The 26,951-nt window shown below is 43.7% G+C and overlaps 1 protein-coding gene across 6 annotated transcripts in view; it reads left to right on the forward strand.

Moving 5' to 3' along the window:
• The first annotated feature begins 3,021 nt into the window (after window positions 1-3,021).
• The window catches only part of kiaa0513 (KIAA0513 ortholog), a 62,828-nt gene continuing 38,898 nt past the window's right edge, over window positions 3,022-26,951 (forward strand). For all 6 annotated transcript variants that reach the window (XM_061677433.1, XM_061677432.1, XM_061677431.1 and 3 more), the window contains exons 1-8: window positions 3,022-3,097; window positions 21,947-22,487; window positions 23,335-23,434; window positions 23,656-23,729; window positions 23,891-23,961; window positions 24,126-24,333; window positions 24,426-24,466; window positions 24,573-24,645. In XM_061677433.1, the coding sequence (XP_061533417.1) occupies window positions 22,114-22,487; window positions 23,335-23,434; window positions 23,656-23,729; window positions 23,891-23,961; window positions 24,126-24,333; window positions 24,426-24,466; window positions 24,573-24,645 (941 nt within the window). In that variant the 5' untranslated portion in view covers window positions 3,022-3,097; window positions 21,947-22,113. The remainder of the gene's footprint in view (window positions 3,098-21,946; window positions 22,488-23,334; window positions 23,435-23,655; window positions 23,730-23,890; window positions 23,962-24,125; window positions 24,334-24,425; window positions 24,467-24,572; window positions 24,646-26,951) is intronic.

The raw sequence follows: 26,951 nt of genomic DNA on the forward strand, positions 1-26,951 counted from the left end.
CCGGCTCGGCGCCTGTACGTTTGTCATGGTCTGTGTTTTGGTTTGGGTTGTGTTTAGTTTTGTTCCATGTTTTCCTGTGTTCCATGTTTGTCGTGTGCTCATTAAGTTGTTGTGTCCACCTGTTCTTGTCTGCTTTGTGTCGACCAATCAGCTCTCTCCAGCCACTCATGTCTTGTCCAGGTGTTCCTCGTTGTCTCGTCTATCTGTTTGTATTTAGTTCCCTGGTTTCTTTCAGTTCTTGTCGGTTCATTGTCGTTGTCACATGTCTCTGCCATGTCATAGTCATCAGTTGTCTTTATCATTGTGGTATGTTATTGTCAGGTGTCATTCTCCCTTTCTATTCCACGTCTTACTCACAGGTCATAGTTTGTTTCCAGTTTTAGATATTCGAGTGTTTCTTTGTTACTTTGATTTGATTGGTATCTGTTGTGGGACTTTGTTTAGTTTTCCCTTTTTGAAGATTAAATATTATTTTGAGACTCCCACACTCCTGCCTTGCCTCCCTGCTTCCCTGCAATTGGGTCCACCATGTTCTTGCCTTGCGTTACTCGCCCTCGCCTTAACCACGTACGTGACAACGTTGGGGTTCATCCCGGTGGACGAGAGGATAGCCTCCCTCCGCCTTCGGGTGGGGGGACGGGTCCTGACTGTTGTTTGTGCCTGTGCACCAAACACCAGTTCAGAGTTCCCACACTTTTTGGAGTCCTTGGAGGGGGTGCTGGAGAGCGCTCCCGCTGGAGACTCCATCCCTCCGTCTCAGGAGGGGAAAGCAGTGCAGCATCAACACTATGTATAGTGGGGATGGGGCGCTGCTGACCTCGACTCGACCTCACACTCCTCAGCCTCCCTGGTAAGGTCTATTCAGGGGTGCTGGAGAGGAGGGTCCGTCGGGAAGTTGAATCCCAGATTCAGGAGGAGCAGTGTGTTTTGTGGACTTGGAGAAGGCGTTCGACCGTGTCCCTCGGGTGGTCCTGTGGGGGGTGCTTCGGGAGTATGGGGTCCCAAACCCCCTGATACGGGCTGTTTGGTCCCTGTACGACCGGAGTCAGAGTTTGGTCCGCATATCCGGCAGTAAGTCGGACTCGTTTACGGTGAGGGTTGGACTCCGCCAAGGCTGCCCTTTGTCACCGATTCTGTTCATAACTTTTATGGACAGAATTTCTAGGCGCTGCCGAGGCGTAGAGGGGGTCCGGTTTGGTGGCCTCAGTATTGCATCTCTGCTTTTTGCAGATGATGTGGTTCTGTTGGCTTCATCAAGCCGTGACCTCCAACTCTCATTGGAGCAGTTCACACCCGAGTGTGAAGCGGCTGGGATGAGAATCAGCACCTCCAAATCTGACACCCTGGTCCTCAGTCGGAAAAGGGTGGCGTGCCCTCTCCAGGTCGGTGATGAGATCCTGCCCAAGTGGAGGAGTTCAAGTATCTTGGGGTCTTGTTCACGAGTGAGGGAAGAATGGAACGGCAGATCGACAGGCGGATCGGTGCAGCGTCTGCAGTGATGCGGACTTTGTCTCGATCCGTTGTGGTAAAGAAAGAGCTAAGCCGAAAGGCGAAGCTCTCGATTTACCGGTCGATCTACGTTCCTACCCTCACCTATGGTCACGAGCTGTGGGTCGTGACCGAAAGAACAAGATCCCGGATACAAGCGGCAGAAATGAGTTTCCTCCGCAGGGTGTCCTGGCTCTCCCTTAGAGATAGGGTGAGAAGCTCGGTCATCCGGGAGGATCTCAGAGTAGAGCCGTTGCTCCTTCACATCGAGAGGAGCCAGATGAGGTGGCTGGGGCATCTGACCTGGTGAGGTGTTCCGGGCACGTCCCACCGGGAGAAGACCCTGAGGACGACCCAGTACACGCTGGGGAGAATACATCCTTCGGATGGCCTGGGAACGCTGCAGTGACAAACTTGTTTAGCTCTCCCCCCCGGAAGAGATGGATGAAGTGGCTGGGGAAAGGGAAGTCTGGCCGTCCCTGCTAAAGCTACTGCCCCCGCGACCCGACCTCGGATAAGCGGTACAAGATGGATGGATGGATGTTAGCTACAGCTGACAGTTCACAGACACAGAATTCTTGAAGCATTCATTCACTCATCTTCCATTCTGCTTATCCTCACTGGGGTCATGGGCGTGCTGGAGCCCATCCCAGCTATCTTCGGGCGAGAGGCGGGGTACACGCTGAACCGATCGCCAGCCAATCGCAGGGCACATCTAAACAAACAACCAGTCACACTCACATTCACACCTACAGGCAATTTAGAGTTGTCAATTAACCTACCATGCATGTTTTTTGGGGTGTGTGAGGAAACTGGAGTGCCCGGAGGTCTTAAGTATATTACATGGACAAATAATAACTAAAGCTAGACTCAAATTTGTGGAGAAATTCCATGTTAATGCTGAATTAAATCATATGGAATAATATTGAATGGTATTGGGATGACACAGAATGATGTTGACTATTACGGAATGTTATGAAATAATGTGGAATGATATCGAATGATCTGGAATGAAGTGAAATGAGCTGAACAGTTACAAGTTAGAATGGTTTGAATCAATCGAGAAATTATGTAGGAGGAGGGAATAATGTACAATAGATCATAATGTGGGAAAAATGTGGGTATTTTATGACAGTAAAATGAGAACTGTAAAGGGAAATTATGGCATCAGATTAGCTCCAAAAAGGTTCACACAAACCTTTTTGAGCGTCTTCTGATTCCGTAGGAAATGTGCAATATGTGTCATGAGGGAATTTGGGGAATGTCAAAATTATTTTGTTGTTGGAATGCTTTGAATTGGTAAATAAATGTTGAAGCAGGAAGACATAATGTAGAATAATAATGGCATAATAATAATAATAATAATTTTTGTGTCGAATAACAACGTTAACAGTTTTCTGCAATCCAAGGAGCTCAATTTCCGCCTGGATCAGATACGGCCCCGGTGATTGGCTGCACTGCTCAAAAACGTGATGTGGGTTCCCCTCGCGTCCTTGTTTTCTCGCGCATGCCCAGTTGCCCATCTCCACGCCAGCCGCAAAGCGAAAACATTGGACAGCAGTGAGGAGCAGCCCCCTTTCCTGTCCACCCCAAAAAAGCTCCCCTCTTGGTACGTACACCTCTACTTTCTGTTTCGTAGCCTACATATTCACTGTATATGCATCAGGCTTCCTCCGTGTGTAAAGTTTGAACGCAATTTTCAAACGATTGTCTGTTTAGTTGAACGGTTTCCGAGTTTTCCCTGCCCCTCAGCGCATTTTTGAAACCGTTATAGACGTTTGACCAAAATTGTTTGGCCTCCTTACGAAAGCAATTTATCACAGTATAATGTCAAAAAAGGGCTCGGCAGTGACTCTTATGAACGCTGCGGCGTACAAGCTTCCAGGAAATGTCCGTCTTTTGCTGTGTTTATTCAGTGCTGCTTCCTTTATCAACAGCTCTGCGTCCAGTTTGAGCTCATTCCTCAGCAGGCTCAAATTACATATCGTCGCTTATTGGAGCCGTTCGTGCTTAATCTTTTAATACGTGCATCCTCATTCTGCAGTAGTTAGATTGGGCACAATGAAAACATAGAGCTCTTCCACCACCCCAGCTTTCATTTTTTTCTACTGCGGTCAAGCCAGCCTCCACTCGTAAAGTAGCAGTCAAACCTAATTTTGTTCATACTAGGCATTACGGTAATAAGTCGCCAACTCGCGGCGAAAGCCACCTTCAAAATAAAAGCTCCCTCAATAATATGGACGTCAATGCTCTTCGGTTAAGGAATGCAACCAGCAAGGTTAATGTTATTGAATCTTGAGATGCATTAAAAATGTAGTTTATTTGATATCTTAGGAAAAATAAATTAGCCTGTTCACTTTATCTACACCATCACAGTGCCCAAAGCGCTTTACAAAGCCTCACATTCACACACGCATTCATAAACCAATGGGTGACTGCTGCCATGCAAGGTGCTGCCAGGCCCACTGGGAGCAAATTGAGGTTCAGTGATTATTCCCAAGGACACATGCGGACAGTCGTAGCAGGGATTCAAACCTGTTCTACGTACTGAGCCAAAGCCACTCTAAAATAATCCCATTGGTATCGCAAGACAAGTCCAGATCTGTGTGACAGTCCACCAAGGACTCCATGAAAAGAGGTTTGATGAAGATCTAATATTGTCTTCTATTATCTCTATTCTATTTTGCTATCATTAGCCCTGACTGAAAAAATCTGTTTAAAAAAATCTTTGAGGTATTGCAGCATCGGTCCAGTTCTGGGGGACACTGCACAACCCCAGGTCTCCAACAAAAGAGGTCCCACCCAAATCTGATGTGGCATTTCAAAATAAAAGTCCTCTGAAATTGGTATATTTCACTGTCATTACCACGGATTTCAAACATTAATTTAAAAAAATCTATGAATGTATTGCAACACTGGTCCAGTTCTGGGGGACACTGCACAACCCCAGGTCTCCAACAAAAGAGGTCCCACCCAAATCTGATGTGGCATTTCAAAATAAAACGCCCCTGAAATTGGTATATTTCACTGTCACTACCACTGATTAAAAACATTCATTAAAGATATTCTATGAGATATCGCAACACCAGTCCAGTTCTGAGGGACAGAACACCACCCCAGGGTTTCAACAAAAGAGGTCCCACCCAAATCTGATGTGACATTTCAAAATAAAAGTCCCCTCAACCGTGCATATTTCACTGTCACTACCACTGATTTAAAACATTAAATAAAATCTATCCAATATCGCAACACCAGTCAAGTTCTGGGAGACACTACACCACACCAGGTCTCCACCAAAAGAGGTTTGATCAACATTAAAAAAAAAAAAATCAAAATAAAATATACCGTTTTACTTCCAGTAACTGATGGTGTCATGGTTCATTCGCCTGACTTCAATGCAGCCAGCGTGGGTTTAGTTCCCACTCAATGATGGTCTCTGCAGTATATGTGCCCTGCGACTGACTGCCGACCAGCTCAGGGTTTTTCCTGTCTTGCCCGAACCTAGTAGAGGTTGGCTCCAACACCCCGCGACTCAACAGGGTAAGTGCTGTTGAAATGGATGGATCAATGCATGTCTTCCTTCCAGTGTCAGACTGGCATGAGAAATTACTTCAGTGTTTAAAGTGTTAATGTTGATACCCAAAAAAAAATCATATTTAATGATAAAACAATCTGGGTTTTTTAAAGACTGCAGATATACTACATCAAATGGTGATGGCTGTAATGTAGTAGCATCCTGTGATTGTCTCCTACATGTATGAAGGGTAAAGAAAGGTATTGCGATACAAATGGGATTATTTCTAATTATTTCTTAAAAGTAGTAATATTGACAGATTTTTTTAAATGAATGTTTGAAATCAGTGGCAGTGACTGAAATATGCATATTTCAGGGGACTTTTATTTTTAAATGCCACATCAGATTTGGCCCCTCCTTGAGCTGTCACCTTATCATGGTGGAGGGGTTTGTGTGTCCCATTGATCCTACGAGCTAAATTGTTTGGGGCTTTATGCCCCTGGCAGGGTCACCCATGGCAAACAGTCATAGGTGAGGGACCAGACAAAGCACAGCTCCAAAAACCCAGATGATGACAAACAATTCAGGAAGACGTTTTCCCTTCCCCGGACGCGGGTCACCTCCGGAGCCAGGCCTGGAGGTGGGGGTCAAAGGCGAGCACCTGGTGGCCGGGCCTGCACCCATGGGGCCCGGCCGGGCACAGCCCGAAAGGGTAACGTGGGTCCCCCTTCCCATGGGCTCACCACCTGTGGGAGGGGCCATAGCGGTCGGGTGCAGTGTGAGCTGGTCGGTGGCCGAAGGCAGAGACCTAGGCGATCTGATCACCGACTGCAGAAACTGGCTCTAGGGACATGGGATGTCACCTCTCTGGCAGGGAAGGAGCCCCAGCTGGTGTGCAAGGGCGAAAAGTTCCGACTAGATATAGTTGGGCTCGCCTCCACACACGGCCTGAGCTCTGGTACCAGTCCTCTCGAGAGGGGTTGGACTCTCTTCCACTCTGGAGTTGCCAACGGTGAGAGGCGCCGAGGAGGTGTGGGTATACTTATTGCCCCCTGGCTCGGCGCCTGTATGTTAGGGTTCTATGCACCAAACAGCAGTTCAGAGTACCCACCCTTTTTGGAGTCCTTAGAGGGGGTTCTGGAGAGCGCTCCTGCTGGGCAGCTGATGGGTACCGGCTGGCCAAGCGGAATGCAGCTTTGGTGGTCGATGAAGCAAAAACTTGGGCATGGGAGGAGTTCGGTGAGGCCATGGAGAAAGACTTCGAGGAAATTCTGGTCAATCATCCGGCGTCTCAGGAGGGGGAAGCAGTGCACAATCAACACTGTGTATAGTGGGGATGGGGCGCTGCTTACTTCGACTCAGGACGTTGTGAGTTGGTGGGGAAAATACTTCGAAGACCTCCTTAATTCAGCCGACACGCCTTCCTATGAGGAAGCACAGTCTGGGTTCTCTGAGGCGGGATCTCCTATCTCTGGGGTTGAGGTCACCGAGGTGGTGAAAAAGCTACTCGGTAGCAAGGCCTCGGGGGTGGATGAGATTCGCCCAGGTTCAGAATTGCATGTCTGCTTTTTCTAGATGATGTGGTTCTGTTGGTTTCATCAGGCCGTGATCTCCAACTCTCACTGGAGCGGTTCGCAGCCGAGTGCGAAGCGGCTGGGATGAGAATCAGCACCTCCAAATCTGCGACCTTTGTCCTCAGTCGGAAAAGGGTGGCATGCCGTATCAGGTTGGGGATGAGATCCTGCCCCAAATGGAGGAGTTCAAGGTGCAGCATCTGCAGTAATGTGGACTTTGTATCGGTCCGTTGTGGTAAAGAAGGAGCTAAGCCGAAAATCGAAGCTCTCAATTTACTGGTCGATCTACATTCCTACCCTCACCTATGGTCACGAGCTGTGGGTCGTGACCGAAAGAACGAGATCCCGGGTGCAAGCGGCCGAAATTAGTTTCCTCCACAGGGTATTCGGGCTCTTCCTTAGAGATCGGGTGAGAAGCTCGGTCATCCAGGAGGAGCTCAAATTAGAGCCGATGCTCCTCCGCATTGAGAGGAGCCAGATGAGGTGGCTGGGGCTTCTGATTCGGATGCCACCCGGACACCTCGTGAGGGGTTCTGGACACGTCCCACCGGAAAGAGACCCCGGGGAAGACCCAGGACACTGTGGAGAGACTATGTCTCTCGGCTGGCCTGGGAATGCCTCGGGATCCCCCTGGAAGAGCTGGATGAAGTGGCTGGGGAGAGGGAAGTCTGGGCGTCCCTGCTAAAGCTACTGCCCCCGTGACCAGACCTCAGATAAGCGGTAGAAAATGGATGGATGGATGGACATCAGATTTGGGTGGTACCACTTTTGTTGGATACCTGGGGTGGTGGAGTGTCCCCCAGAACTGGACTGGTGTTGCGATATCTCACAGAATATTTTTAATGAATTTTTGAAATCCGTGGTAATGACAGTGAAATATACCAATTTCAGGTGACTTTTATTTTGAAATGCCTCATCAGATTTGGATGGGACCTCTTTTGTTGGAAACCTCGGTTGGTGTAGAATCCCCCAGAACTGGACTGGTGTTGCGATATCTCATAGAATATTTTTAAAATGAATGTTTAAATTCAGTGGTAGTGACAGTGAAATATGCAGGGTTGAGGGGACTTTTATTTTGAAATGCCACATCGGATTTGGGTGGGACCTCTTTTGTTGGAGACCTGGCGTCGTGTAGTGTCCCCTAGAACTGGACTTGTCGCGATATCTCATAGATTTTTTTTTTTAATGAATGTTTTAAATCAGTGCTAGTGACAGTGAAATATACCAATTTCAGGGGACTTTTATTTTGAAATGCCCCATCAGATTTGGGTGGGATCTCTTTTGTTGTAAACCTGGGGTGGTGTAGTGTCCCCCAGAACTGGACTGGTTTTGCGATATCTCATTTGTTTTAATGAATTTTTTAAATCTGTGGTGATGACAGTGAAGTATGAGGGTTGAGGGGATTTTTATTTTGAAATGCCACATCAGATTTGGATGGGACCTCTTTTTTTGGAGACCTGAGGTGGTGTAGTGTCCCCCAAAACTGGACTGTTGTTGCGATATCTCATAGATTTTTTTTAAATAAATTTTTTAAATCCGTGGTAATGACCGTGAAATATACCAATTTCAGGGGACTTTTATTTTGAAATGCCACATCAGATTTGGATGGGACCTCTTTTGTTGGAAACCTGGGGTGGTGTACTGTCCCCCAGTACTGGGTTGCGATATCTCATAGATTTTATTTTTTAATGAATGTTTTAAATCAGTGGTAGTGACAGTGAAACATGCATATTTTAGCTGACTTTTATTTTGAAATGCCACATCAGATTTGGATGGGACCTCTTTTGTTGGAAACCTGGGGTGGTGTAGTGTCCCCCAGAAGTGGACTGTTGTTGCGATCTCTAATAGATTTTTTTAAATGAATTTTTGAAATCCGTTGTAATGACAGTGAAATATACCAATTTTAGGGGACTGTTATTTTGAAATGCCACATCAGATTTGGATGGGACCTCTGTTGTTGGAGACCTGGGGTCATGTACTGTCCCCCAGACTGAACCGGTGTTGCGATATCTCTTTTTTTTTTTGTGATGATTCTTTTAAATCAGTGGTAGTGACAGTGAAATATGCATAATTCAGGGGACTTTTACTCTGAAATACCACATCAGATTTGGATGGGACCTCTTTTGTTGGAAACCTGGGGTGGTGTACTGTCCCCCAGACTGGACCGGTGTTGCGACACCTCATAGATTTTTTTTAAACAGATTTTTTCAGATAGGAAGTAATGACAGCAAAATATGCAGTTTTCAGATACTTATTTTGAAATACAATATCAGGTCTTCATCAAACCTCTTTTTTCGTTTAGTCCTTGGTGCTTTGTCACACAGATCTGGACTTGTCTTGCGATACCAATGGGATTATGTTCGGGTGGCTTTGGCTCAGTAAGTAGAACAGGTTCGAATCCCTGCTACGACTGTCCGCATGTCGAAGTGTCCTTGGGCAAGACACTGAACCCTAATTTGCTCCCACCGGGCCTGGCAGCGCCTTCCATGGCAGCAGTCGCCCATTGATTTATGAATGTGTGTGTGAATTTAAGGCTTTGTAATGCACTTTGGGCACTGTGTAGATAAAGCGCAATATAAGTGCAGTCCATTACCATGAGTCTTTTTGGGAATGATGCAACAAGTTTTTCACACCTGGATTTGGGGATCCTCTGCCATTCCTCCAAGATCTGTCTCCAGTTCTGTCAGGTTGGATGGCGAACATTGGTGGACAGCCATTTTCAGGTCTCGCCAAAGATGCTCAATTGGGTTTAAGTCAGGGCTCTGGCTGGGCCATTTAAGAACAGTCACGGAGTTGTTTTGAAGCCACTCAGTTATTTTAGCTGTGTGTTTCGGGTCATTGGCTTGTTGGAAAGTGAACCTTCGGCCGAAAAAAACCTGTGGGACTGTACTTTTTTGTAGATACAGTCAGTTGTTGCTATATTCAAATATTTTCTGAAACCCACTCACCATTACGTGAGCGTGGCCTGCTAATTAGCACAAGGCTGCTATGAGCAACAAGAGCAGCAATCAAGATGCCTCCCTTTTCCACTGAGGACTATCATGAAGTGCTGCAGAGGATGTCAATCCTGAAAACGTCTTGAAGTGTATGTGGATGTAAATGGACAGTCGGGGAATGAAACCACACTACTGATATCTCAAAATGGTGAGCAGGAGTGTGCTAACAGACAGCCACTTATCTCAACAAAGAGGACGAATGTGGACTGAGGAAACGGTAATGGACCATCCAGCAGTTCTCCCTGGAATTTACTGGGAGCAAAGCCCAAAGATATGGGACAACATCTAAAAGGGAGGACACAACACCAGCATATTACCGAGGAATCCGGCTGGCGTGCGTTGCGGGCTGCTTCAACGCCGAGTGAGCGGCCGTCGACAGTCGCTACAGCGAAGGGCAAGAAAAAAGGACGTGAGTCAATGCAAACATTGACATCAAACTTACAAATACATTTGAGCCACTTTTACAAGACCCTGGCCAAGAATGCTCATCCCTCACCACCCCTGAAGGGTATGAAACGAAATCATACAAGAAAAAAATCAGAATCGTCTTTATTTGCCAAGTATGTCCAAAACACACAAGGAATTTGTCTCCGGTAGTTGGAGCCGCTCTAGTACAACAGACAGTCAATTTACAGAACACTTTGGGGACATAAAGGCAAAAAGATGCAGAGTCCTCTAGCACTTAGAGCAGTTCGAATTACTAATATTGCAATAGTCCGGTGCAATGACCATTGTGCAAAGGGCGCTGAGACTTCAAGGAGTGTATGCGGTTTAAAGTGACGAGTAGTGCGATCTGGGACAATGTTGGTTGTGCAAATGTTACAGATACTCCTCAATCAGTGTGCAAATGGAGCAGATGCTAATCTGGCATGAGAGGCCAGTATATGCAAATAGTGCAGCATGGCGAGACAACTACAGTGAGTGCACGAGTAATACATAATTGGCCCCACAGAAATGTGACAACGAACTCAAGTCAAAAAATTTCCAGCTTGTTGTTATGGAATTATAGGTTAGGTGTTTAAGAAGTTGATCGCAAGAGGGAAGAAGCTGTTGAAATGTCTACTAGTTCTAGTTTGCGTTGATCGGTAGCGCCTACCTGAGGGAAGGAGCTGGAAGAGCTGGTGACCGGGGTGCAGACGGTCCGAGAGGATTTTGCACGCCCTTGTCTTAGTTCTGGCAGCGTGCAAGTCCTCAATGGTGGGTAGGGGGGTACCGACAATCCTTTTAGCAGTTTTGATTGTCCGTTGCAGTCGGAGTTTGTCCTTTTTTGTAGCAGCACCAAACCAAACTGTGATGGAAGAACACAGGACTGATTCGATGACCGCTGTGTAGAACTGTCTCAGCAGCTCCGGTGGCAGGCTGTGCTTTCTCAGAAGCCGCAGGAAGTACATCCTCTGCTGGGCCTTTTTGAGGACGGAGTTGATGTTGGTCGCCCACTTCAGGTCCTGAGAGATTGTAATTCCCAGGAACTTGAAGGTCTCGACGGTTGACACAAGGCAGTTGGACAACGTGAGGGGCAGCTGTGGCGAAGGATGCCTCCTGAAGTCCACGATCATCTCTACCGTCTTGAGCGTGTTCAGCTCCAGGTTTTGTCGGCCGCACCACAGCTCCAGCCGCTCCGCTTCCTGTCGATATGCAGACTCGTCACCGTCCTTGATGAGGCCGATGACAGCGGTGTCATCTGCAAACTTCAGGAGCTTGACAGTCTGGTTCGCTGAGGTGCAGTCGTTCGTGTAGAGAGAGAAGAGCAGCGGAGAGAGGACACAACCTTGGGGCGCCCCAGTGCTGATGCTGCGTGTGGATGAGGTGGCCTCCCCCAGCCTGACCTGCTGTGTCCTGCCCGTTAGAAAGCTGTAAATCCACTGGCAAATGGCAGGTGAGACGCTGAGCTGGAGAAGCTTGGTTGAAAGGAGTTCAGGGATGATGGTGTTGAACGCTGAGCTGAAGTCCACGAACAGGATCCTCGCGTAGGTCCCTGCACTGTCGAGGTGTTCTCGGATGAAGTGCAGTCCCATGTTGACTGCATCATCCGCAGACCTGTTCGCTTGGTAGGCAAACTGCAGGGGGTCCAGCAGGGGACCTGTGACACTCTTGAAGTGGTCCAGCACGAGACGTTCAAAGGACTTCATGACCACAGATGTCAAAGCGACAGGCCTGTAGTCATTCAGACCAGAGATTGCAGGTTTCTTGGGGACTGGAATGATGGTGGAGCGTTTGAAACAGGATGGAACTTCGCACATTTCCAAAGATCTGAGTGAAGACTGGAGCGAGCTGGTCCGCGCAGACTTTGAGGCAGGATGGGGACACATGGTCCGGTCCGGTCCTGCCGCTTTGTTAATCTTCTGTTGTTTGAAGATGCGTCTCACATCCTGTTCATGGATGGTTAACGCAGAAGTCAGAAGTGTGGTTGTGGTCGCGGGTGCGGCCGGGTGGGTGTGTGGAGTGAAACTGTCCTTTTCAAATCTGCAATAGAAGGTATTCAAGTCGTTGGCTAGTGTGCTATTGTTCTCACCTTGGGGGGGATAGTCGCTTGTAATTAGTCAGCGATTGGAATGCATGCCAGACTGATTTTGAGTCGTTCGCGCTAAACTGTTTTTCCAACTTTGCTGCATAGATCCTCTTTGCAATGTTAATTTCTTTAGTAAGCTGGTTTCTAGCTCGATTATACAGGGCCCTGTCCCCGCTCTGATATGCATCTTCATTAGCTTGGCGAAGCTGCTTAAGTTTAGCAGTGAACCACGGCTTGTTGTTGGTGAATGTCCGAAATGATTTTGTTGGTACACAAACCTCTTCACAGAAACTGATGTGACAGTGTCCGTATATTCATCCAGGCTGCCAGCTGAATTTTCAAAGACACTCCAGTCTGTGCAGTCTAAACAGCTTTGAAGTTCCATCTTGGCTTCATTGGTCCACTTTTTGACTGTTTTCACTGTAGGCTTCGCACATTTAAGTTCTTGCTTGTACGTCGGTATTAAGTGAATTAAGCAGTGATCAGACGAGCCCAGGGCTGCACGAGGTATAGCACGGTATGCGTTTTTTACCGTAGTGTAGCAGTGGTCTAAAGTATTATTTTCCCTGGTAGGACACTCGATGTGCTGCTTGTATTTAGGGAGTTCGTGGTTGAGTTTAGCTTTGTTAAAGTCCCCGAGAATAATGAGGGGTGAGTCCGGGTGTTTTTTTTCAATTTCGTTGACTTGTTCGGCGAGCGTTAGCAATGCGGCGTTCGTGTTAGCTTGAGGTGTAATATAGACTCCAGCCAGTATAAGTGATGCAAACTCACGTGCCGAGTAGAATGGTTTACAGTTCAAAAACAGCGACTCCAAATGCGGGCTGCAGTGTGTGCTGAGCACCGTGACGTCCGTACACCATTTTTCGTTGATATGGAGGCATATCCTGCCGCCCTTCGTTTTCCCCGATGATTCCATGTCGCGGTCCGCTCGATGAATGTTGAAGCCGGGAAGCATGACGGCGCAATCGGGTACAGCGTCGCAAAGCCAGGTCTCCGTGAAGCACATGGCCGCAGAACGTCCGAAGTCTTTACTGGTCTTTAACAGAAGATGAAGCTCGTCCATTTTGTTGGGTAGGGAGCGTACATTCGCGAGGTGGATCGATGGGAACGCCAATCTGTGTCCTCTCTTGCGGAGTTTCACATGAATGCCGGCTCGTTTTCCTCTGTGGCGCCGCTTCCGCCTCCATGCGCCGAAAACCGCGGACGCCGCTCCGGTGAGTAACTCGGGGAAAAAACTGAGCGGATTTTTGAAAGTTGGTGACAGAAAGTCCGGAGTAGCCTCCTTGATGGTTAGCAGGTCTCCCCTTGTGTAAGTGAGTCGTGTAAGGTCTCCAAAGACGGACGAAAAACACAAAAACAAAGACAATACTAGAGAGCGCGTTATGGCATCACAAACATGAATAGTTGGTGATGGAGCTGTCAAGGATGTGAAATGTTTTTGCAGTGAGAAGAACACCAAAGTACTGTGTTTTACCAATGACATGGTGTCTGATATCTCTAAAAAAAATCCTGGAGGTCACTAATCAGCACCCAACCGTGAAATCTGTCATAATACACACAGGGGCCCCGGATGTTCTCAAGCAGCAATCAGAGGTACTGAAGCGAGATTTCATTGATCTCCTAACAAAAGTGCAATGTTTGGATGCTGAGGTTTTTATTAGTGGACCTCTCCCATTTGTACAATTTGGAGATGAACGATTCTCTAGGCTCAGTCAATTAAATATGTGGCTCAAAAAAAGTGAGGAAAGGAGTTATTTTGTAACCATTGGTAGTGTTCAGTCTTATCGAATGGCAATGACCTATGGGGTCCCTCAAGGGTCAGTTCTTGGACCCCTCCTGTTCAGCCTGTATATGCGACCCTTGGGTCAAATTCTTCAGAACGTTAATTTTGACTATCATAGTTATGCAGATGACACACAGTTATATCTAGCAGTGTCTCAACTTTAGTTCAATTGAGGTTTTGTGTCGCTGTCTAAAACCGATAAATATCTGAATGAGCCAAAAGTTTCTTCAATTAAACCAAAACAAAACTGAGATAATTGTTTTTGGCAAGAAAGAAAAGAGAATTGATGTTCGTAAATACCTGGAGTCACGCTTTCAAAACCAAAGACCAAGTCCGAAACCTTGGTATTCTGATAGATTCTGACCTGACTTTCAATCGTCATATCAAATCAATTACTAAAACTGTCTTTTACCATCTGAAAAACATATCCAGAGTGAAGGCTTGCATGTGTCAAGCAGACCAGGAGAAGCTCATCCATGCTTTTATCTCAAGTAGACTTGACTATTGTAATGGTCTTCTGACTGGACTCCCTAAAAAGAGCATTAAACAGCTGCAGCTCGGGTTCTGACCAGAACAAAGAGGTCAGAGCATATTACTCCAATTCTAAAGTCTTTACACTGGCTTCCAGTCAGCTTTAGAATATATTTTAAAGTTCTGCTACTGGTCTATAAATCACAAAACGGTTTAAGTCCTGAATACATGAATTAAATGCTAATGGAATATAAACCCACTAGGGCCCTTAGATTGACAGACTCAGGTCAAATAGTGGAGCACAGAGTCCTAAGCAAACATGGTGAAGCAGCATTTAACTATTATGCTGCACACAAATGGAATAAGTTGCCAATAGAAGTTGCCAACATCAGCCCCAAGTGTGCATGTTTTTAAGTCCAGGTTAAAAACTCTTCTTTTTTTCCCCCATGCTTTTTCGAGCATTTCCACTTTTATACAGTTCTTGCACTGTATGCTGTTTTAATTGTATTTTTATTTTATTTTATTTTTCTCTTTGTTTTAAATGTTTATAAGCAGTTTTTTTATTTTATTTTTAAACGCTTTTAATCATGTGAAGCACATTGAGTTACTTTGTTTATGAAATGCGCTATATAGCACCTTAAGTGCAGCAGAATTTCTTTTGGAACCTTGGCCAGGTCTGCGCCTTGCCACAATTCTGTCTCTGAGCTCTTCAGGCAGTTCCTTTGACCTCATGAATCTCATTTGCTCTGACATGCACTGTGAGCTGTAAGGTCTTATAGACTGGTGTGTAGCTTTCCCAATCAAGTGAAATCAGAATAATCGAACACAGCTGGACTCCAATGAAGGTGTCTGAATACATACGGCTGTGTGATCTTTCAGTTTTTATTTTTTTAATACGTCTGCAAAAATTTCAACAATTCAGTTTTTTTCTGTCAATATGGAGTGCTGTGTGTACATTTATGAGGAAAAATATAACTTAAATGAGTGGCTGCAATATAACAGAGTGAAAAATGTTAGGGCGTATGAATACTTTACGTAAACACTGTATATACTTGTGTACTGTATACTGAGTATCTTCAAAAGTATTCTCTATTCCACAGGTGTCAAACTGGTGGCCCGTGGGCCAGATTCAACCCACCACATCATTTTATGTGGCCCGCTAAACCAAATCACGTGCATCCACTTAGTGTTTCCTGCTAAAATACCAAAATTGCAAATTGTCTTCACTTTTGAAAATATTAAGATACTGCAATCATTTTGTTTGTTACCAATCGACTTTTGTAAAATTAATTAAATAATACTGATCGTTGAACAAAGTTTTTACTGGCTTCTGATTTCAAAGGTAGTTATCCATCAATTTGTGCATTTGTAATAATGTAAGGCGATCATGCCTTCATATGGGTTTACAGCTATAACGGCCCTCCGAGAGAAACCATAGCTACGATGTGGCCCGCGACAAAAATGAGTTTGACACCACTGCTTCAGATCATGTAGTCTAATCAGTCAGGTCAAACTTAACCAACATTACAACATGACAGAAATAATGGGTGCTAACTTACTGTAATTACCGTATTTTCCGCACCATAAGGCGCAGTCTCAATTACGGGGTCTATTTCTGTACTTAAGCCATACATAAGGCGCACCGTATTATTCGGCGCATGCTAAAACAAGGTAACGGAAGCAAAACAGTGACTTTGGTGGAACTTTATTCTACTACGCATTTAAAAATACACTCACATTATTTTTTGATCAATCTTTTGTCACAAATCCATCAAAGTCCTCATCTTCTATATCTGAATTGAACAGCTGGGCAATTTCGCCATCAAACATGCCGGGCTCCCTCTCGTCATTGTCGGAGTCAGTCTCGTTGCCGGGTGGCTGTTCAGCATTGATGCCGGCTTTCGCGACAGTCAAAGCCGATACCTTAGCACAGGCATCCACAATCCATTCACATATGGTGGCGTAACTCGCTTGGTGCTGCCTCCCAGTCTTAGTAAAGGTGTGTTCGCCGTCTCACATCCATCGCTCCCATGCCGCTCGCAACTTCACTTTGAACGCCCTGTTTAGACCAATGTCCAGCGGTTGGCGTTCGCTGGCAGTTGCTGCGCCACGGTAGTCCTTGCGTGGATGACGAGATTGCGTCTTCTCATAAAACTAAAGCACCAAGACATACCTCCTTGAAAGTGTTCGATCTTCATGTCTTGTGTTATCGTTATTGCCTCCAGTCGAATGGTGACTGTAGAGACTCTTCTCTGGGCTGTTCTTGTGCTTGATTTTGAATTCTCTCGCGGCTGCTCTATTCCCCTTTACAACTGCGTACCTGATAGCCTGTAGTTTGAATTGTGTCTCGTAAGCATGTCTCTTCGCTGATGCCATTTTCGGGGGTCCTTAGCCAAGCAAATGTTGTTTAGCACCATACCGGTAGTACACTATACCTACCGGAGGCGTGGTGGAGGAAAGCGTACTTTCTGTACATAGCTTTACGTAATGTTCTTTAATTGGTTTATCGCTGCCAGCGTACGTAGTGTACGTATTACGTCCCTATGTCAGCGGGAAATGGTCCGACAGTCAATGAAGCGGAGCGCTTACCAAAATCGCACAACAACATTTTTACAGATTTTGGAACTCAGTGCACACGCAAGGTGCACCGGGTTAAAAGCGCACCATCAATTTTTTTTAGAAAATTAAAGGCTTTTAAGTGCGCCTTATAGTGCGGAAAATACGGTAAATAATTTTATTGTAATCAAATTACTTCACACACACCGAAACTTTAGAGCATGATTCGACATATATATATATATATATATATATATATATATATATATATATATATATATATATATATATTTACAGTACTACTTCCAAAGACACATGACAAGGCTAAAAATAAACTAGCTTTTGGATTCAAATGTACTGTACACGATGGGGACGTGGAATTCGATAAATGTCTTCTGCGGAGCCGATCAAAGACGTCATTGATCGGATTGGCGATTAATGACATTAAAGCCGATCAACATAAAATGCTAATTATCGGCCGATACCGATTAGATCGGTGTGAAGTCTAATGAATATGAAACAAAAGTTCAGAATTCCAGCTTTCATTTCATGGTATTTACATCTAGATATGTGAAACAACTCAGGACGGAGCCCTTTTTCTTTGAAGCCACCCACTTTTCAAGTGAGAAAAAGTATTTGAACATACATTATTAAATTAACTTAAAGTGAATAACATTTAATATTTGGTGACATAACCCTTTCTTGCAATAACTGCATAAAGCCTGTGACCCATTGACTTCACCAGACTGTTGCATTCTTCATTTGAAATGCTTTTACATGCCTTTATGCAGCCTCTTTCAGTTCTTGTTTGTTTCTGGGGGATTCTCCATTCAGTCTCCTCTTCAGGAGGGAAAATGCATGCTCTATTGGGTTAAGGTCCGGTGACTGACTTGGCCAGTCAAAGACCTTCCACTTTTTCCCCATGATGAAGTCCTTTGTTTTGTTGGCAGTATGTTTTGGGTCATTGTCTTGTTGCATAATGAAGCTTCTTCCTATTATTTTGGATGCATTTTTCTGTTAATCGCCAGATAAAATGTTTTTTTAGACTCCAGAATTCATTCTGCTGCTACCATCATGAGTTACATCACCAATAAAGACTAGTGAGCCCATTCCAGAAGCAGCCATGCAAGCCCAAGCCATGACATTACCTCCACCATGCTTCACAGATGAGCTTGTGTTTTTTGGATCACAAGCAGATCCTTTCTTTCTTCATACTTTAGCCTTCAATCTGGCCTTCCAATACTTTTTGCTGATGAGTGATTTGTATCTTGTAGCATTGCCTTTATATTTCTTCTCTCAAAGTCTTCTTGGAACAGTGGATTGTGATACCTTCACCCCTGCCCTGTGGAGGTTGGCAAATCAATTTGTCTGGCAATTTAAAGAAAAATGCATCCAAACTAATCGGGAGAAGCTTCATCATGCAACAAAACAATGACCCAAAACACACTGCCAACACAACAAAGGACTTCATCAGAGGGAAAAAGTTGAAGCTGTTAGACTGGCCAAGTCAATCACCACACCTTAACCAAATGGAGCAAGGGTGTCAAACTAATTTTTGTCACGGGCCACATCACAGTTATGACTTCCCTCGGAGGGCGGCTATGACTGTGGACCCATACAAATGAAAGATTACCTCAGATACTGTAATTACAGTATACACAGCATATTGATGAATAACCAGTTTTGAAATCAGAAGCCTATAAAAACATGTTTTTCAACTTTACATGTATTTTCAAAGGGGGATTGGTAACAAAAAAAAAATGCTTGCAAATATCTCAATGGTATCTCAATTAGCAATTTTGATTTGCTTTCGCGAGCCACATAAAATGATGTGGCGGGCCGGATCTGGCCCCCGGGCCACCAGTTTGAAATCTGTGAAATAGAGCATGCAGAAACCCCCAGAAACAAACAAGAACTGAAAGAGGCTGCAGTAAAGGCCTGGAAAAGCATTTCAAATGAAGAATGCAACAGTCTGGTGAAGTCAGTGGGTTGCAGGCTTGATGGGGTAATGCCACCAAATATTAAATGTTATTTAAGTTAATTTAATCATGTCTGTTCCAATACTTTCTCTGACTTGAAAAATGGGTGGCTTCAAACATAAGGTGCTCTGTCCTGAGTTGTTTAACGGATCTAGATGTAAATACCATGAAATAAAAGCTAGAATTCCGAACTTGTGTCTCATATTCATCTTTTCATCTGAAACCTAAATGTCCTCAGTGTACAACAAAAACAAAGAAATTGATCTTGCCGTTCCAATAACAAATATATACAAAATACACCTGTCCACGAAAACCTTTTGCTCACATGAAAAGGGGTGGTGTTTAACAAAATGTCTCAGTTGTGCATCAAGCTCTAGATGTAAATACCTCGAAATAAAAGTTGAAAGGTCGATCTCTTATTTATGTTTTTTTTTTTCAACCCCAAGTCTACAGTAAAAATAAAGGAATAGGCCTCACATAGGCCTGTCACGATAATTACTATATCGACTTATCCTTCGATAAATAAAATGGACAACGATAGTTTTTCCGGACTCGATAATTGGTCATTGTTGTGCTGAGCCGGCATGTGGATAGAGTTGGACGGCTGTGCCATTCGCCGCTAGTGGGCTAATGGAACGCCAGCGGACCACACACTCTTGCCGGTGTTGGCTCTGTCCAAAACTCCACAGCCTTGCTATAAGTGCAGTGCATACATTCACACAACAGAGACACTTAACTCATTCGCTGCCAGCCTTCCCAGTTAACATGGATATTTGACTTCTAAAGCCGTCAATGGCAGTGAATGTGTTAAGGGAAAGGTAACTGTTTGTTGTGTTCACTAGCCCGGCCACGAACTAACGAGCTAGCCTGCAAGTTAAGAAGCTGGCGAGTTAAGGACCTAAAAAACTCTCTCCACAACGGCGAAGTCATTTAAAACATCAGCGTTTCGCTCTGAGTTTTTGTGTGTTCGTCCCCAATTACCACAAATACTGGAACACCTGGAATGCCAATATTTATGTGGAAGATTTTCATTCGGTTTGGGCTTCTAAACCAATTATCGGAATCTAAGGCTCCATGTAAACCAGGCTAGTCTTGCAGCTCCTTATTCTTATTTCAGACCCAGGGGGATACATATCAGAGTAAAGAAAAACAATTTAATAGAGAAACGAGAGGAAATTATGATAACACTGGAAAAGCAAAAAATTAAATCTACAGTAATAATAATCGTAAATAATGACAGCGAGTGGGCGGCCCAGTGACCGACTGGTTAGCATGTCTGCCTCACAATTCTGAGGACCCGAGTTCAAATTCGGCCTCACCTGTGTGGAGTTTGCATGTTCTCCCTGTGCCTGCTTGGGTTTTCTCCGGGTACTCTGGTTTGCTTCCATATCCCAAAAACATGCACGGTAGCTTAATTAAAGACTCTAAATTGCCCTTAGGTGTGAGTGTGAGTGGTTGTTTATTTATATGTGCCCTGCGATTGACTGGCGACCAGTTCAGAGTGTACCCTGCCTCTCGCCCAGAGACAGCTGGGATAGGCTCCAGCATGCCCACGACCCTAGTGAGGATAAGCAGTACGGAAGATGAATGAGTGAATGAATAACGGCGAGCCTTATTTTTCATGATTTCAGAGGCATTAAAAAAACAGTATCGTTTATCGTGATAGTTTTTGGGAAAATATATCGTCTTAGAAAAATTGTCATCGTGACAGGCCTAGCCTCACATGTCCAATAATTTTGGAGGGGAGTGTATTTTGTTCCGTAATCAGTTACATTATGTTATGTTACTATCATAAGAGTATGAAAGAGCCACCTATGGTTGCAGAGGCAGACATACTTTGGCCAGTAATTTGATTACCCTCTCGTGCATTACTGGAACAATGCAAGTCATCAGATTTATTGTTGTAGTCGACTTGTAGTGCATTACAGACAATGTGACTCTTCAGGAAGAGGACAGTTAATCTGGTCTCAGTCAATTAAGAGTTGGTGGTATGTTGAAGAAAAATTGGAGCCAATATTCCTGTCTCATTCCAATTAATTTCCAATACTACGTCAAAAGACATGCGACAAGGCTAAAAATAAACTTGCTTTTGTATTCAAATATACTGTGCATGCGGCGACACGGAGTAAATGTCTTTTGCGGATCGGATCGGTGAATTATGATATTGAAGCCGATCAGCATAAAATGCTAAATATCGGCCGATACCGATCAGCCCGATTAAAATCGGCGTAAAGTCTGGTTCAAAGTTATATTTTTGGATGCACAATCAATTAAAAATAAATGTATGTGATAGACTTACCCGACGAGCAGAAATGAAGCCACATCGCTCTTGAGTCCATCAAGTTCCTCAGGGAGTCTGAGTTGATGCAACCTCTTTTATACTAGGTCTAATGCGTATCCTAGTTTCGTTTATTTCTCCATCAGATTCCTTCTGTTTAGCCATTCTGTTTTTTAGCTCACCTTGTGTTTCTTTGTATTAGAAGACCCAGTTGTGGGCAAACAAGGGATAAAGCATTTTTGGATTTGTCGCCGAACTTACGGATGCCTCTGCGTTCGCCATTGTTCACCTGATTTGGATGTAAATACAGTACCCTCAAATTAAAGTTTAAACTCTGCAGTTTAGTCGCATCTTTTTCATTTCATTTCAAACCCATTGTGGTGGCATTTAGAGCCAAAAAGCTGAAAATTGTGTTGATGTCCCCATATTTATGGCCCTGACTGTATAAACAAATGGTGCAACCGGGATTGATAACTGAGAAGTTGCAACCCACATCCTGTGATACTCATCTCTGCTTCATGACATCAAGTTGTCTGCTGTGAAACAGTTCCTTGAATGTCTTTATCAAAAAATCCTCTTCCTCTTAATGATCTGCAGCTGTTGCCAAAAGAGGAAATCCCATAAATTGCTCAAAATACTAATCCTTGTTTTAGTAGCCTTAAGTGCCACTTTACATCTGCTAAATAAAGGTGTTTTCTAATTGCTGTTGTAAAGACATAAGCATCCCCAAACAACATTTTGCTCAAAGCAAAGCGCTATCAAATACTAGTTATATTGTTTTCTGCCGTTTGTTTACAGATGCAGTGTTTTTGATGTCCATATCACCAGAACTTTGAAATCAACCTTATCCACATAAATGAAGCCTCATGCAGCCTTACTTTCAGCCACAGTTATGTTCCTGCAGAGCATGCGCTTAATCGCTCAATCTGAAACCTAGGAGAAAAGAACCCGCAAAGTCTTTTGCAATGGACAACCTCATAGATTTTGAGATGCCCTCTGAGGCTACAACTCTTAATGTGGCAAGAGAAACCCCCCCTGGCTATTCAGACTTTTTGTCCCCAGGGCACCCGTCCTCCAGATTTCCTCAGAAACCCTTATTACCTGAGACCATAGCACCCACAAAGTCAAGCTCACATCACCATCATGAAGATGAAGAGGAAAACCAAAGCAATGCAACAGAGTCTGCAGACAGTGAGCACGACATGGACCCACCCTCAACTATGTGGGAGCTGAGACGGTCTTCATCCTCATCTGTTCAGAGTAGTGAGGAGACTGATGCTGAGGTCTTAGAGAGAAGGGAGTTCATGAAGACATATGTGGAGAAAGTGTTTCATGGAAGGTAAGGCACACCTTATTATCTCTGCCAAGAGTAAATCATGCAAGTTTAGTCTGAAAGATATTTGATTATTGAGTTAATTTGTTTGTTAGCGGGTGGCATGGTAGCTGACTTGTTAGCACATCTGCCTCGCAGTTCTGAGGACCTGGCTTCAAATCCGGCCCCGCCTGTGTGGAGTTTGCATGTTTTCCCCTTGCCTGCGTGGGTTTTTTCCAGGTACTCTGGTTTCCTCCCACATCCCAAAACATGCATGGTAGGTTAATTGAACACTCTAAATTGGCCATAGGTGTGAAAGTGAGTGTGAATGGTTGTTTGTCTATATGTGCCCTCCGATTGGCTGGCGACCAGTTCAGGGTGTACCCTGCCTCTCGCCCAGAGTTAGCTGGGGTAGTATGTATAAGCGGTATGGAAGTGAGATGGATGGATAGATGTTTGTTAGCAGAATTAACCAAAACATACCCAACCCATATGGAGTGGCACAAAGAACATTAAATTGTTGTGTTGTTCTGACCAAAGGTGCGGAGAAGATTTGTTTTGTACTGTTACTATTTTGACAGTCAATCTGCATTGAGCCAAGTGGGACAGTGACCTCCAGTTCCAGCAGATGGCGCTGTGACTTTATATTTTAGTTTTCAGGAATCAATTTGTACATTTCTGTAGATTAGATCTGTCATAGTAGTTATTGATAGTTTGTCTCTTGTGTTATGTTTTATATAAATATAAATAAATATATATATATATATATATATATATATATATATATAATTTATAAATCAATGTACATGTTATTAAACTGTAGGCTTATGTTTCAATGTTGTCATTGTCTGATTTTTGCACAATATTTTCTCAGGCAGGACTTGGACCAAGAAGAGAGAGCTCGTTTCGGAGAGCTATGCACTGGCGAGAATGGCAAAGGCAGGGAATGGTTTGGTAAATACGTTAGTGCACAGGTAAACAGGAAAAAATCATGACTCTTAACAGCATGTTTTTGTTAGATGATGTACCTGTATACCAGATACCCAATGACAGAAATGACCTTTTTTTCTCTGTGTAATCATTCATTGTGTTTTTTGAATGACAAAGCCACCCCCTATTGAAAATTGTCATACCTGAATACTGTATAGGTAATGAAGCAAATATTTGTAATTTTTTATCTTCCCCCCCCACTTAGCGCTGCCACTCCAAATGTGTGAGTGAAGCTACCTTCTACCGACTGGTGCAGTCATTTGCGGTCGTGCTGTTTGAGTAAGTCAGTTTGTGGCAGTGGTTTGAAAGTAAGAACATTTATGACTAAGTGCTATTTTTAAGATTACACAGTAGATAAAAGAATCAAATGCACGATTACTGCTGTTGGAATCAAGTGCAAGCATTATTATAATGTGTGTTTTGCTTCTGTTTTTTGGCAGATGTTACCAAATGGATGACTACAACCCAGCCAAAAACCTCATGACTATGTGCTTTACGTACTACTATAGTGGTAAGGTTATTTTTCCTTCAGAAATTTTTTTAATAATTGCAACCAGCCAGAGACTTCTAATATTTAGAAGTATAACATCACATAGAGTGGAAGGTCATGTATAACTCAAGGTTAAGTGACAACACATTTTGATGGACTTGCTATTGAAATATTTTCCTATTAAGGAAAGTCCCAGCCGTCTCCTTCTGAGCTGCTTGATCGAGGTGGTCCTCCAGCTAGTATGGACTCATACTTAAACAAGGCCAACTCCTGGCTCTCTGGTAAGAAGGATGCTGCTGAGCGCCTCCTTAAAAACTCATCGAAGACTGATGTCAAAGGATTTTTTGGAGGCCTAGAAAGCAAACTTAGAAGCTCAATAACTCAGAAGACAGAGTAAGCAAATGTATTTTGTTCCTTTGGTCATTTTCATAAACGTAATGTGATTTTCCCATTTAACACATCCTTTCCTCTTATATCCACTACAGGGATGGTGAAAATTCAGTTGAGACCAAACCCAACTCACCAGGTAATGGGCATTGTGTGTGTGTTTTTTAAAATACAGTAAACATTTCCTGTTGCACTGCTTCATTTCTTTTGATTTGTTGACATTTAACACATTACTTTCACCCTAGTGTCCGAGGCACCAGAGGAAAAAAAGGGAGAAAAAGTTTACCTGTACACCCACCTGAAGCAGCAACCCATCTGGTATTTGTTGTCTTGTCCATTTGCACAATGTTCATTGAATTGAGCTTCAGTATCCATTTTACATATGGCCCCTTTATGTTCAGGGCGCACTCATGAATCAGCATGATCTTAGTGTGCATGCAATAACAATAACTGCCATAACATTCTCTACAAACATGACAGATGGGCTGAAAACTCCAATTATGGATCCCTGCTGTTCGTGAGGGGCAGGGATCGGGCCTAACCGTGAATTGCGAAAATCTGCGAATAATTTATGGCCATTCAAATTGCATTGAAAAAATATATATATATACACCGCCGTGAAAAAGTATTGCGCCCCCCCCCTTCTCATATTCTTATATTTTTGCATAGTTTCCTCACTTTAATGTTAAAGAAAATCAAACTAATGTAAATATAAGACAAATATAACCCCAAGTGAACTTAAAATGCTCTTTTTAAATGGTGATTTCATTTATTAAGGGAAAAAAACAATTCAGTTACCTGCCCTGTGTGAAAAGGTAATTACCTCCCCCTTGTTAAATCATAAATTAATTGGGGCTAATCACAATTTTGGGTTAATTTTCCACTTATTACACCCAAGCCTGATTTCCTTCAGACCTGATAAATCAAGAAATCACACTGAATCAACAAAAGCCAAAACATAAAAAGGTTGCAACAAAATTATATGATCCAAAGAAATCCCAGAACAGTTGAGAAATAAAGTAATTGACATTTATCAGTCTGGAAAGGGTTACAAAAACATTTTCTAAAGCTTTAGGTTTCCAGGGAACCATAGGGCAAGCCATTATCCTCACATGGCGAAAACATGGAACAGTGATGAACCTTCCCAGGATTGGCGGGCCTACAAAGATTACCCCAAGAGAACAGCAAGGACTCTGCTGTAGGTGGCCATAAAGGAACTCAGGACAACTTATAAAGAACTGCAGGCCTCCCTTGCCTCTGCTCAGGTCAGTGTTCATGACAATATACAATAAGGAAAAGGCTGAGCAAAAATGGCATCCATGGCGCAGTTTCAAGGCGAAAACCACTGCTGAGCAAGAAGAACATAAAGGCTCATGTTACTTTTTGCAATAAAACATCTGAATGACTCCCAAGACTTTTGGGAGAATATTATATGGACTGACGAGATGAAAGTTGAGCATTTTGGAAGGTGTGTGTCTCGTTACATCAGGCGTAAATGTAGCACAGCATTTCAGAAAAAGAACATCATACCAACAGTCAAACGTGATGGTTTTGGGCTGCTTTCTAATTCAGGACCTGGACAACTTGCTGTGATTGATGGAACCATGAATTCTGGTCTTTAACACAAAATCCTATAGGAGAATGTTCAGCCATCAGTGTGTGACCTCAAGCTGAGGCGCACTTGGCTTCTGAAGCAGGATAAACATCCAAAACACACCAGCAAGTCAACTTCTGAATGGCTTAAGAAAACAAAATAAAGGTTTTGGAGTGGCCTAGTCAAAGTCTAGACTTGAATCCAATTGAAATGCAGTGCTATGTCCTTAAAAAGGGCGTTCAAGCTCAAAAACCCTCTATTTCTGCTGAATTCAAACAATTCGGCAAGGAAGAGTGGGCAAAAACATCTCCACAGAGATGTAAAAGACTCATTGCTAGTTATAGAAAACTCTTGATTTCAGTTGTTGGTGCCGAGTATAGCCCAACCAGGTTTAGGTTTAGGGGGGCATTACTTTTTCCACAAAGGCGAGGTAACTTTGAATACCAGTTTTTCCTTAATAAATTGAAATCACCAGTTAAAAACAGCATTTTAAGTTCACTTGTTTTATATTTGCCTGATATTTAGATTTGTTGATGATCTTCAAAAATTAAAGTGGGCAAACTATGCAAAAATATAAGGATTTGAGAAGGGGGGCAATACTTGCATATACAGTAGATTTTTTTTTTCTTTTAAACCCAAACATTATTTTTATCTTCCACAAAATAAGGGGGTTGTCCCTCCCCCCAAAAAAAAAAAATTACGTATTTTCACGGGGTCTATTTCTGTATTTAACACATACATAAGGCACGCCGTATTATTGGGCGCAGGCATGGTAAAACATACGCTATCTTAAAACATACGGTAGCATGCATGCACGCTAAAACAATGTTTTTCAAAAGACAGCGGGAGCAAAACTGAGTTCGGTTGTACTTTATTGAAGTATTTGACAATGTACTCAAGTTATTTTTTTATTAATCCACAAAGCCATCAAAGTCCTCATCTTCTGTATCCGAAATGCCTCCTAGTGTTAGTAAAGCTGTGTTTGCCATCTGTCATCCATGGCTCCCACGCCGCTCACTTCACTTTGAAC

The sequence above is a fragment of the Phycodurus eques genome, chromosome 5, assembly GCF_024500275.1.
Source record: "Phycodurus eques isolate BA_2022a chromosome 5, UOR_Pequ_1.1, whole genome shotgun sequence".
Taxonomy (NCBI): domain Eukaryota; kingdom Metazoa; phylum Chordata; class Actinopteri; order Syngnathiformes; family Syngnathidae; genus Phycodurus; species Phycodurus eques.